This window comes from Ascaphus truei, chromosome 19, assembly GCF_040206685.1.
Source record: "Ascaphus truei isolate aAscTru1 chromosome 19, aAscTru1.hap1, whole genome shotgun sequence".
Taxonomy (NCBI): domain Eukaryota; kingdom Metazoa; phylum Chordata; class Amphibia; order Anura; family Ascaphidae; genus Ascaphus; species Ascaphus truei.
In genome coordinates, this window is record NC_134501.1 from 526,459 (window position 1) to 538,958 (window position 12,500).

Sequence of the window (12,500 nt, forward strand, 5' to 3'; positions counted from 1 at the left end):
CCTGCACCTCGAACCCGTCTCCCCCCCGCACCTCGCACCCCTCTCTACCCCCCCTGCACCTTGCACCACTCTCTCCGCCCCCCCTGCACCTCGCACCACTCTCTCTGCCCCCCCTGCACCTCGCACCACTCTCTCCACCCCCCCTGCACCTCGAGATATATATATATATATCCAAAAAAGAAGTGAATAAAGTAGCGCCACTCATAAACCAGTGAAAAAAATAATAAACCCTTTCAAAGTGCTAAATTCAAAACAATCCTATAATGAGTGTTAAATATAAAGTTAATACTGACAAACTAAAATATACACTCTATTATATATACACATTAAAATTAATAATAAAATAATAAACAGTCCAAGTGTAAATGTCCAAACCCCAAAATGAGTCCTGATAGGTAATACAGGAAATAATACGGAATCCAAGAGTCCACGGCAGCTCTCAAATGGAAGAACCACTTCCAAGGCAGAATCTATAGATACAAAAAGAAGACAGAGAGCGCACGCCCCAAAAGAAGACAGAGAGCGCACGCCCCATAGTGTGATCCTGTACATTTAATGATGGGAAGGGGTTGGTGGGGGGATTAAAAACAAAGTATAAGTGAATAACAAGCAATTTGTGACAAAATTATCACCACCGATGCAGGAACCGTCGCGTGACGTATTGTCAGTCCAACTGGAATCTTTGAGCAATGCACCCGACAGCGTCCGTCCTTAGCGCGATCAAATGAAGTCCTCCACGCAGTGTGGCATCGGAGTTAGCCTCAATACAGCTCCTACGCGCTCCGGCCGTAAAGCATGTAGGCAACGTGATGACGTAGTGTCGTAAAGTTGCTGGCATCCGAGTACTTTTTACAAAGCCTCTGACCCCATAAAATTCCTCTTTGCTGCAACAATGTCCCAATTGCGCCAAAATGTCCATTGATTCCCAAGAAACGTGGAAATACTAGAGTTTGCTATTCCAGGTCAATCCTTCATTAACAAATAATCTGCAACCCCAGAGAACCTTAAAATTCCCCCTTTATCCAACCACAAACTCATGGTTTCCAAATGCTACTGTCAAAAAGCTAAACATTGTGGTAACAATAATTTTGCTGCATATGAAAGCCATAGGGAGCATGACTACAAAGGTGCAATAAACCCACAACACCCAGTGTCTAATGGGCTTAAAGCTGCAGACCAAGCAATATCCTACATGGGTGTTTTTTTTAATAAATCAGCTCTGTAGTGTGAAAAAATAATAATAATATATATAGATTACCCATTACGGTTGAAACAAGTCTGTGAATGGTTTCTCTGGCTTTGCATCTGATTCCCATGCTGTGCTTTAAAGCTGTGTTAACAGCGAGCATTAGCTTATATGGGCTCCATGTAACAATGGTTTTGCAGACAAAAGGTGACACGTGTGCTCATTTGCATGTCATATCCCAGAATCCCTTGCTGCAGTGGAAGCACTGTATGCTGGGAATAATGGTGAAAGGCAGGGTTGCAGACCTGCCTAAGACATGTGAATGTGCTCACAAGTGATCTTTTTATTTGCTATATGCTATATGCAATATGGTGGAGGATTCTTGTTGCCTTTTTCACCCACCATAACCTAAAACTTGATGATACAGGCACACCTCGCATTAACGTAAGCAATGGGCCCGGAGCAGGTATGTAAAGCGAAAATGTACTTAAAGTGAAGCACGACCCTTTTTTCCACTTATCGATGCATGTACTGTACTGCAATCATCATATATGTGCATAAGTGATGTAAATTAATAACGCATGTGTAACAGGCTGTATACTCTCCCCGCTTGCGCACAGCTTCGATACAGGTAGGGAGCCGGTATTGCTGTTCAGGACGTGCTGACAGGCGCATGTGCGAGCTGCCATTTATCAATTGGGCGAGATGTCCTTATTCGCGAGTGTACTTAAAGTAAGTGTCCTTAAACCGTGGTATGCCTGTGTGTTTATATATATTTTTACAACGGAGTGACATTTTTAATATAATGTAAATCTTTTTTTGTTTTTATAGCAACCATTACCAAAGTCACAGATACCGAGTCATTACTCCTTTGCCGCCTTTTAGTGAACCCCTGAGTCGAAACTTCCCCGATCGATCACAGGAGAAGGATCGATCAGCAACTTGGCTAATAACATCATTGTGTGGATTTTATTGATGCACATATTAAGGGGAATAAAATACAAATAAATAAAATCCGCAGCTGCTGCTTTAAAATGGCCTTTTGCTTGCGTAGCCCTGTTTCTCCCCCTCTCTGGAAACATGTTGTTGCTACTACTGATAACATGCTGCGTGCATACCTGCGAGGGTACAGGAGAGCTGAGAGTCCGCAATGGGGTGGGGACCAGGACAGGCTTACGGTGATCCTTACATTCTCTTCAGGGTGGTACAGCGCCTCCAGACATGGTAGGCTACAGTGAGTCCCTACCATGAAAGTTCATATTGCTCCAATACCCCTGGCTAACAAATCGCAACTCAGCCAGGAGTATATAAATGAAGTCTTTATTATAGCAGCCACTGCATGATGGTATAACAGTGTTGCCTTTTGTGGAAAAGGGTTTCAGGCCCGTGGCTGGTGCTTGGCCAGCAGTTAATAATTAAGGCCATGTGCTTCTGCACGGATCTTGCTACTCTCCCCAGCTCCAGGAGGAGCACTTCCTAATGTTACAAAGGAGGCAGTATAAAAATAAAGTTCTCCTGCTCCCCATCTTCCATTAATCGTGTCCCGCCGTATTGTTTAACGAATAGAGAATTCAATCAGTGGGTTTGTTATTGCAATTTTGAGGACATTTAATCTTCTCGGATCATGGGGATTGGGAGTGAATGGGCTAGCTACAGATAGGCTGCTGTCACCTCTTTTCAATTGACTAGTTCAGCTCAGGATCAGGCTCCTTAGAAGCAGCAGGCACGTCTAAAGGCAGCCAGTATACAACTGTGCATCACGCATTTTAATCAAGGATAATCCCTCATGGACTTAGAGAAAAATCAGCGGATTTGTCTCTTCTGTGTTCTGTACGGGTAACACGGCAAAGAAAATAAACCCAGCCGTTTTATCAGGTTTGTCTGCTGGTACAAAGAAAATACCAGTAAGCCATACACTGCCAGAGGGTAAAGTTCCCATGTCAAATGAATTTTGGGCTCAATTGAAATGATGATATAACCTTGCTCCACTATAGCAATTCCTGTTTGCCATATTATTCAAAGCCCCTATACCAGTTTGGAGAACCTGTATTCAAGCAGCTAAAAATAGCACAAATATACTGAAAGTGGGAATAAAAAAAATAAAATAAAAAAAAGAGAGTGGCACCAGTTATTTAAATGGTTGCAGAAACAAAAGAAACTCGAGTCCTACAGTGCAGATGGCCGTTTTACAGGAGCCTAAAATCCAAAACACACAACAATGAAAATCTACGGAAATAAAATTAACAGTGTTCTCTCTTTCTTGAGCGAGTTAAGTTAACCTTACAGGCTTCCTCCGTAAAAACAAAGGACACATTTATAATGAAAGAAACATACCAATAGTAGATACGTTGGTACCCGTCTGCATTCTTGTAGGATACTGCAACATTTCTACTTAAATTGAAGTTAATTGACAATATGGCCCTAATTTCCTAGTGATGCTATGACATAAAACCACAGTTAACCACCCTTTACTCCTGCAAATTCTTCACTCTTGGTATCCATAACCATTAGAGAGAAGGAGCAGCTCAGTGTATAAAGACACTGACAATAGCACAGAGTAGCAGGGGAACCTGGTTCAATTCCCGGTGTCGGCTCCTTGGGCAAGTCACTATCTCCCTGTGCCTCAGGCACCAAAAATATAGATTGTAAGCTCCACAGGGCAGGGACTTGTGCCTGCAAAATGTCTCTATAAAGCGCTACGTAAAACTAGCAGCACTATACAATAACTATTATTATTATTACTACAAAGACCCACCATGTTCTCTTTCTAACTGCTCCCTTAAGTGTTCATATGACTAGTTCTTCCTTTTCTCTGGTTGACCTGTGTCTGTGTGCCTCAGCTCTCGGTCCTAGGTACACACATACACAAACATAAACAGACACACACATGCCTTTGGTTTCACATATCGCCTCCATGCAGATGACACCCAACTGTATTTTTTAACCATATTCATACTCTATAATCTATTCAAAATAGTGCTACAGAGTTCACTCTTCTAAATCAGTTTCTGCCTCTCTCCTCCTGACATAACTTCAATGGCTCCTTATTAAACTCTGATTTAAGATTACCCTACTTGCATTCAAGGCTTTACATTCTTCTATTCCCTCTTACATCCGAGCTCTAATTTCTTGATCCTTTGTCCATCCTTACACCCTGCTGGAGGCCATCGCCTCTGTTCCACCTGTTTCTACAGCAATCTCGCGTCTTACACTGTTCTCGTTTGGCTCCCACCTATGAAACTCCCTTTACCTTCCCCACATACTCCACAACCCTCCCCATCTTTAGGTCATGCCTGAAATCACAACTCTTCAATGCAGCATTTGGTTAGATTGGACCTGTGTCTACCCCTTGCAGTCACCTCTCAAATATGTTCTCTGTTGCACTTGCTCCTATTATATTCTGCAAGTCTCCCATTCAAGTTTGCAATCTCTAAAGGAAAGGGACTAATTCCTCTTCTTAAATAGCTGTTTAATGCATTTGTGAAATTTTGTATATCATGTCCCAGTGTGTGTTCGAGTGCACTGTGTGTACACACACACACACTTTATTTTATTTCTTCACTTAGTGTCCGGTTTTCCCCCCTCACCCCATTTTTCTTTAGCGGGAATAGAAAGAACAGGGTCCATGGCCAATTTCAGTTATATAGCTTCCTCCCTGTGCTAGACAAGATTGTAGTGCTATTCATTTCAGTGGAACGGAACCCAGCATGCAAATGCTGCTTCATAACAAATGGGACAGGGAAGGAATTTGCAGCACTTGTCATGTACTAATTAGATTAGGGGTGGCCAACTCCTATCCTCAAGAGCTACCAACAGGTCAGGTTTTCAGGATAGCCCTGCTTCAGCACAGGTGAAGTCCGCAGATCCCATAGTTCTAGACCCTTACCAGTAGAAATAGAGCCAGTACTTCCTGGTATTTAAAGTCCCGCCCGTCACACGGGAGAATAGGAAGCTGCTACTGATGACGTCAGTGTTTACTATTGGCTGGCGTAACAAGGGAGATTAAAGCCGCACGATAGGGAGAACTGCTGCGTTAACATGCACCAATACAAAGCAAGAGAGTTTATGTCCAGTTATTACAGAGAATCCTAGCTGGATCCTGCTAAAAGTTTTACATCCCAAAAATCTCACTCAAATAAAACAAGGTGGAAAATAAATGAAATCACTTGGCAAACAGTCCTCACCTGGTGATGCTTTGTCTTCCCAACGCAGCAAAAATGGAAAAACAAAAAGGAAATTATTTTTCCAGACAGTGTCCTCAGTTATACATTACACAACACCAATTTTCTGGCGTTATTTAACATATGTTGGCAAAAAACAAACAAAAATACAATAACTCTATAAACTAATGTCACAATCAATTGCAGTTAGAGCATTAACATTTCTAAAAGCCTGATCTTGCATTTTTCCAATATCGTTAGCTTTGAGCTGTTATTTTTATAACTACAGCGGAACCATTAACAAATTGCTCTCCTACTGGAGATCAAGAGAAATGAAGCTTGTTTGCAAAAAAAAAAAAAAAAAGGCATTTTTTAATTTTTAATAGAAAGCTATAGTTAATGTACTTTTTACTACCAAGATCAGGATGAAAGCGCATTCAATCACACGTACGCCCATAAAGAGCTCTTAACAAAAGCAGTACATGGTTTTTTTTATATCATAAAAACGAGAGAGAAAAAAAACGCACCTTAAATTATAAGCTGTTAGAAAGTAGAAGAGGTTTCACATAGCGAAGTACTTTGTCGGAAAGCAGAATCTCGTATTGTGTCTACAGGAAAACTACTATGGTAACAAAAAGACCTTTATGGCCCCAAGGATGACACTCTTAGATAAACCACACAGGGAAAATCCTTCCGGTAATTCTTATCTGTCTGATGGATGTATGGCTCCAGATTTTTCCCTGTGTGGTGCTATTCCCAGGCGTGCAGCTAAAGAACGGCAGACGTGAGGAGATTGCCGCTTTGGAAGAAACGATACAGACGGAAGATTCCAGTTTTAAAGGGTCCTAGTTATGAGACGCAAGTCCTAGGGGCTAAGTGTAAGTAGGATTTCAATTTTATTCTTGCCGGAGAGTTGGTCCCATCAGGATCATTTGGAGCTTGATATTCAAACTACAGCTCATTTGGCAGCATTCATATCACAATATTTTAGTGTTTATTAACCCATTAAATGACATTCATTGATGTATTAATTTTATACTGAAGTGTTCAGCTTATTATTATTCAACATTGCCCAGTGGATACTGGACCTGTATACCAAAGATAATGCACTGTTTTGTATCCCTTTCCTCTATATGTTCGTTGGAACTTGGAAAAGAAAAATCTGGAGCCACACATCCATCTGACAGACAGATAAGAATTACTGGAAGGATTTTCCCTGTGCAATTTATCTACGAATGTCATCCTTGGCGCCAGACAGGTCTTTTTGTTACCATAGTACTTTTGATTGTGGAGACGATCATCGAGACTCATTATGCAGCCTATTGGACTTTAAGTTATATTCTGAGTTTATCCATTAGAGATCACATTTATAATGCCAACGCTTTTTTTGCACTATTTTTCCACTACTACCCTACTTACTACCCTGTTCAATTACAGGAAAACAACACTACCGCTGCCAGCGGGGCTGTAAGAAAGGCCAGCATAGCGTTCTAGAACAGTTTTACTCTGTCATATACCGTAAATGACAACAGCACAGACCGTAACACTGGTGGGTTTTAGGCAGTGCTCAGAGGAACACATTTAATTTGGTCATCCCCATCTCATACATAAGAGTAACTACAGCACATTTTACTGGCTTTAACCAGTGCATCTGGTTGCCTTTTTGGACGAAATATGTTTGATTTACAATCATTACACGTACATCATCCTAATTACAAACCATCATATGCTGGATGTTTTAAATAGCTTTAAATAGCTTTTTCATGTAAATATTTTTTCTTATCAGCCCCATAAAAGTGAACTCATTTTTGCAGAAGGATAATGCAAGCACTAACCTCCAACTCCATGATTACCAGCAGGGGGGTTCGGGAACACCTAGGGGTTGGTAAGGTGTCTCCAAAACAAAATGCAATGGCGGATCCTAGCAATTAATGAGTTGCTGAGCATGTGGGGGGACTGGGCACTTAGTAAGGCCCCAGACTGCACCTTAGTGTGGTTGATATAGCGGTCAATGACAGCAGGAGCTTTCAAAGTCGCACCCACAATGCTTTGCATCCAAAGCGGCAAGGCATTGTGGGGCGTGACTTTGGAAGCTCCTGCAGTGATTGACAGCTATACCCCCAGTGCTGTCTGCACACATTGAGGTGCAGTTTGGGGGCTTTTTAAGCGTGTTCCTCCACTAGTTCAGGCCACTATACGCCCGTGATCGGTCAAATGGTTTTGTTATTAACAGTCTGATGAGTAAGCAATAACACTTATTAATTAGGGGCGCTCAGAACAAATATTTTCTAGCAGGAAGTGCACATTGTAACAAAGGTTGGGAACCGCTGCTGCAACTGATATTGGCCATTTGCTGGTTTATCTAATGTATAATAATTTAGGACCCAGGTGGATGGAGACAAGATGCAATGATACAATAATGAAAAATAATGATTATAAACCCTAGAACTAAAAGGTGTATCATTGTAAAAGTTTAAAAAAACAAAAAAAACTGTTTTATTGTTTCATAGCAAGATACAAATAGAAGAGGCAAAGCAAAGGATTAAAAAGCATTCACATCAGTGAGCAACAGCGAATGACTATCCTAGCTGATAAGTACTGTAAGTAGTCCTATCTGCCGCAAAGGAACACCTCACAAGGTTGGTACGAAAAAAATGTCCAATCCTTTGTGAGCAACAGCAAATAACTGCCAGCTGATCGGTGAGTTGTTTGGTCAACTTCGAAGGTCAGTGGCTGCTGCCTGATGAATTGGCATTAAACGCAGGATAACAGAGTATCTCCAATCTAAAGGACAGTAATGGTTGGTAGAGTCGCATACAATGCGGGCAACAGGAGGCACAGTGAGAGATAATCACATGTCGATGGTGGACCATATGTCTCAGAAAATCAACATATAAATGGTGATAGGTGAGGGGAAAGTAGTCAGGTTAAAAACAAGCAGCCAGTATTCTAAATGAAAAAGCGTCCCTAGCTGTTTGTTTGTTGAAGAGCTCCGGTTAAGCGCTAACTTATTAGCGAAACGCAGCACAAACCCCAAACATGAATCTCATCCTGGGAGTATCCCTACAGTCCCACCCCCTCCCAACACTGCCCACAATTTTCAATTTAGCCCAGTATCTGAAGAGGAGATTACACAAGCGCTCCTCAAACTAAAACTAAGCAGCCAATGTGGACCCGACTTACTACAATCTAGGTTCCTACGACTTGGTGCCCCAGCCATTGCCAAACCAATTGCGTCCATAGTCAACTCTATCCTGTCTGCAGGCCATATCCCTAAGACCTGGAAAACTGCCAGAGTTGTCCCAATCTTCAAAAGTGGGGACAAAAACACTGTCTCAAACTACAGGCCAATCTCACTTCTCCCAATTCTATCCAAAGTTATGGAAAAATGTGTCCACTCCCAATTAAGCGATTTCTACACCAAGACAAATTTCCCTAGCCAATTCCAGTCTGGGTTTCGTCCCAAACACTCCACCGTAACTACCCTGCTAAAAGTTTGCAATGAAATCCAGTGTGGAATGGAACGGGGACAACTCACTGGTGCAGTATTCCTAGATTTTGCAAAGGCTTTTGACACAGTTGATCATGCTATCCTGCTTAACAAACTCCAGAGCTCTGGAATAGGGAAACATGCTTTAAACTGGTTTCAGTCCTACCTATCAGGAAGATCCCAACATGTGTCCATCTCAGGCTCTAACTCCAACCCCCTGGATATCACTTGTGGTGTCCCGCAAGGCTCTGTTCTGGGGCCCCTACTCTTCTCAGTGTTCATTAATGATCTTCCCACAGCTTGTAAGGAAGCCTCAATACACATGTATGCAGATGACACAATCCTGTATGCACACAGCCATAGCCTCTCTGACCTTCAACACATACTTCAGTCTGACTTTTTGAGACTCGAAAACTGGATTTCCCAAAACAAACTGTTTTTAAACACTGACAAGACTGTAACAATGGTATTTGGGACCAAGACTAAATTTGTAAAGCTTCCAGTGACTGAGCTCCTGATTAGAACCAACGCTAAAACCACCCTAACACCTGTCACTAGTTTTAAATACCTGGGCTTATGGTTTGACTCCCACTTAACATTCGGGATGCACATTGATACCCTGACAACCAAGACCTATGCCAAACTAGGGGTACTTTACAGGAACAAATCCTCCCTAAGTCTCCTGGTCAGAAAGCGTATTGCACAGCAGATGCTAATGCCAATTATTGACTATGGAGACATAGTATATGGCTCGGCTCCTCAAACCCACCTTAGCAAACTTGACACCCTCTACAATTCAATTTGTCGTTTTGTTCTCCAATGCAACTACAACACACATCACTGCGAAATGCTCAAAGAACTAGATTGGTCATCACTAGAGTCTAGGCGCAAAGTTCACCTTTCCTGTCTCACCCTCAAATACTTTCTGGGCAAGCTACCCAGCTACCTGAACAAGCTCCTCACCCCTACCACATGCAGTACCTATCACCTGAGATCAGACTCCAAAAGACTATTCATGGTCCCAAGACTCAACAAAGTATCCGGACGTTCCTCCTTCTCCTTCCGTGCACCCCAAAACTGGAACAACCTACCAGAGACTCTCATATCCACCACCAGCTTAAGTTCTTTCAAATCTAAGGCTGTCTCACACTTTAATCTGGTCTGTAACTGTTTCATACGCTCATAATATATATTTTCTTTAACTGTGCATGCAATGTCTTGTATATAAATGTATACCTTGTTCATTTATGTAACTGTATTTGTAACCATGTATTATTTGTCTTAACTCTGTGCCCAGGACATACTTGAAAACGAGAGGTAACTCTCAATGTATTACTTCCTGGTAAAATATTTTATAAATAAATAAATAAATAAATAAATAAGGAGTTAACAGTGACAGCAGGATAACCATCTCATCTACTTCACCTGAAGTGCTTACTCCAGCTCCTGACGATTGAGTGGGCGGATGGCAATCAGCATTCACAGCCGTACAGCTCAGCGTGGATTGGCTCTGCTATCAAGCGACAATCTCATTCAGCCTTTTGCCTTTCTCCTGATTGGCATACATTCCTTTATATGCTCACCGATCCCTGCTCCCAATGGGCCGAGCATAGTAGTCCTAAACTGCGACGAAGTGCTAACCACAAGCATCCAACTTGCCGTGTCCTGCTTTGCCTTGTGCAATTCTGCTCACCTTATCTTGTCTCCTAGTATCCTCGACCTCTATTCTAAATCCCCAACTCAGCCTCGCGGTTCTGTCCTATTTGTGACGAGCACCCATTACAAACAGTATGGTTACTGGTAAAACCTTTACACACCCACATTCTGGCAAGACATACCATACTAAAACACAGACTTTCATGTACATTGGCGATCCATATTATCAAGTACCCCTGGAGTCTCTACTACTATATGTAGGCTAGATGAACAGTCCGTTCAAAGAACGTATAGCTACTCATTGCTCCAGTATACATAATGCCTACAGAGATAATTGCTTGGATCAACCAGTGGCCAACCATTTTCTGACAATTGGTCATTCTGTTGTGGACGTCAGATGCATGGTGATTGATCAACTGCTGCGTAGACCAAGGTGGTGGGGACACGGCTTATTCTTTACTATAGAGAATGATTCTGGACACACCAGTTGCAAACCTCGCTTGCTTTCTTGATGACAGATAACTTGACTATTTGTGATGTAATATGGTACGACCAGTTAAGCTCCGAGAAGTTAAATGCCAGTTGAAGCCAAACTGGTGTTCCAGTGGCTTCAAATAGATGGCACAGTATGGCACATATAATTAAACTCTTATATCAATACTAAAAGGGTCACCATTAGGCCTCCTGGAAGGTTTAGCCGAGGAGGCCTGCTGGAGGTTGTCTTTGGACGTACCTGTCTGAGGCAGCATGCTTTAGGCCAGTGGAAGCATGTCTCCAGTGACAGCAACTCCACGGACCCCCTCCAGCAGGCAGCTCTGCAGGCCCCCTCAATTCTCCAGGGCAGCAGGGCAGGGTACACTTGGCTCTACTCCTTCCCCCTTCTGCTCTACCCTGTCTCCTTACTTTCCTCTCAAGGTCCATAAATACCACTCCAGGCCCTTATCTTCCCTCCCTCACACAAACCTCCCCCCCCACTTCCCCCTAAGGCCCATATCTTGTTCTCCCCCCCCCCCCCCCCTTCCCTTAGGGACCAGAGGGCACCGATGGGGAAGGGTTAATGGGATGGGGGCCCCGCTCCTTTAATTTGTCCTGGGCCCCATGATTTCTGTTGGCGGTCCTGCTCACCAATACTGGTTGATACCAAAACAAACATGCCTATGGCCCGAGTAATACTGATACTTGTTGAGCTACATCGACCCCAATACCTTCCATTGTACTCTGATGCTAATGCTAAAATCGTATCGGTCAGATCAGTTTCATATTGAGACATAGAGATGGAAATACATATGAGATGAGTTCCAACTACTCCAATATCAATTACACCTTCCTACACCTAGCTCAAACCTACGAATGCCTTAAACCCGGTTAGATGTACATGTCTTAGGCTGGGAATATATAGCAGTCTGGCACTATTGCCATTTAAAGGAAGATCAACCCTGGACTTGCAGCTCTGTACTATAGGTTACAGTTGTAGAGAAGACATACCAGAGCCCAATGAGTGACGTGGATTATGACTGCTACATAGACCCAATTCTGATCAATGTATGTGATCCCCCAATCAATGAATTCCTTACCTTTCTGTATATACTAGGCTTATAGCCATGACCAATAAACAAATATAATGTGAATTGTTGGGCTTAGCTGGTCAAAGAAACTATATGCTGAGTAACAATACCAGATATAGATATGCACTGTTCAAGGAATAGCTATGATCTAAATAAGGGCCACCAACATGTCAGGTTATAAGGATATCCCTGCTTCAGCACAGGTGACTCAATGACAGTCACCTGTGCTGAAGCAGGGATATCTTTATAACCTGACTTGTTGGTGGCCCTTGAGGACTGGAGTTGGTCAAGCCTGATCTATACTTATGCGTGTGATAAACGCTCCTACAGAGTGAATGAATGTTACATGTTTGGTGCACTAGCATAACAAATAGATGATCTTAGTAATGGCTGTGCCATTTTCCAGATTGTACGGACATTACTCATGCTGAATATATTTTCCT

The 12,500-nt window shown here is 42.5% G+C and overlaps 1 protein-coding gene across 1 annotated transcript in view; it reads right to left on the reverse strand.

The window, feature by feature from the left end:
- Nucleotides 1-12,500, reverse strand: part of PHKB (phosphorylase kinase regulatory subunit beta) — a 420,515-nt gene that overhangs the window by 385,474 nt on the left and 22,541 nt on the right. Inside the window, exon 3 of the mRNA XM_075577209.1 lies at nucleotides 5,371-5,385. Within this exon, the coding sequence (XP_075433324.1) occupies nucleotides 5,371-5,385 (15 nt within the window). The remainder of the gene's footprint in view (nucleotides 1-5,370; nucleotides 5,386-12,500) is intronic.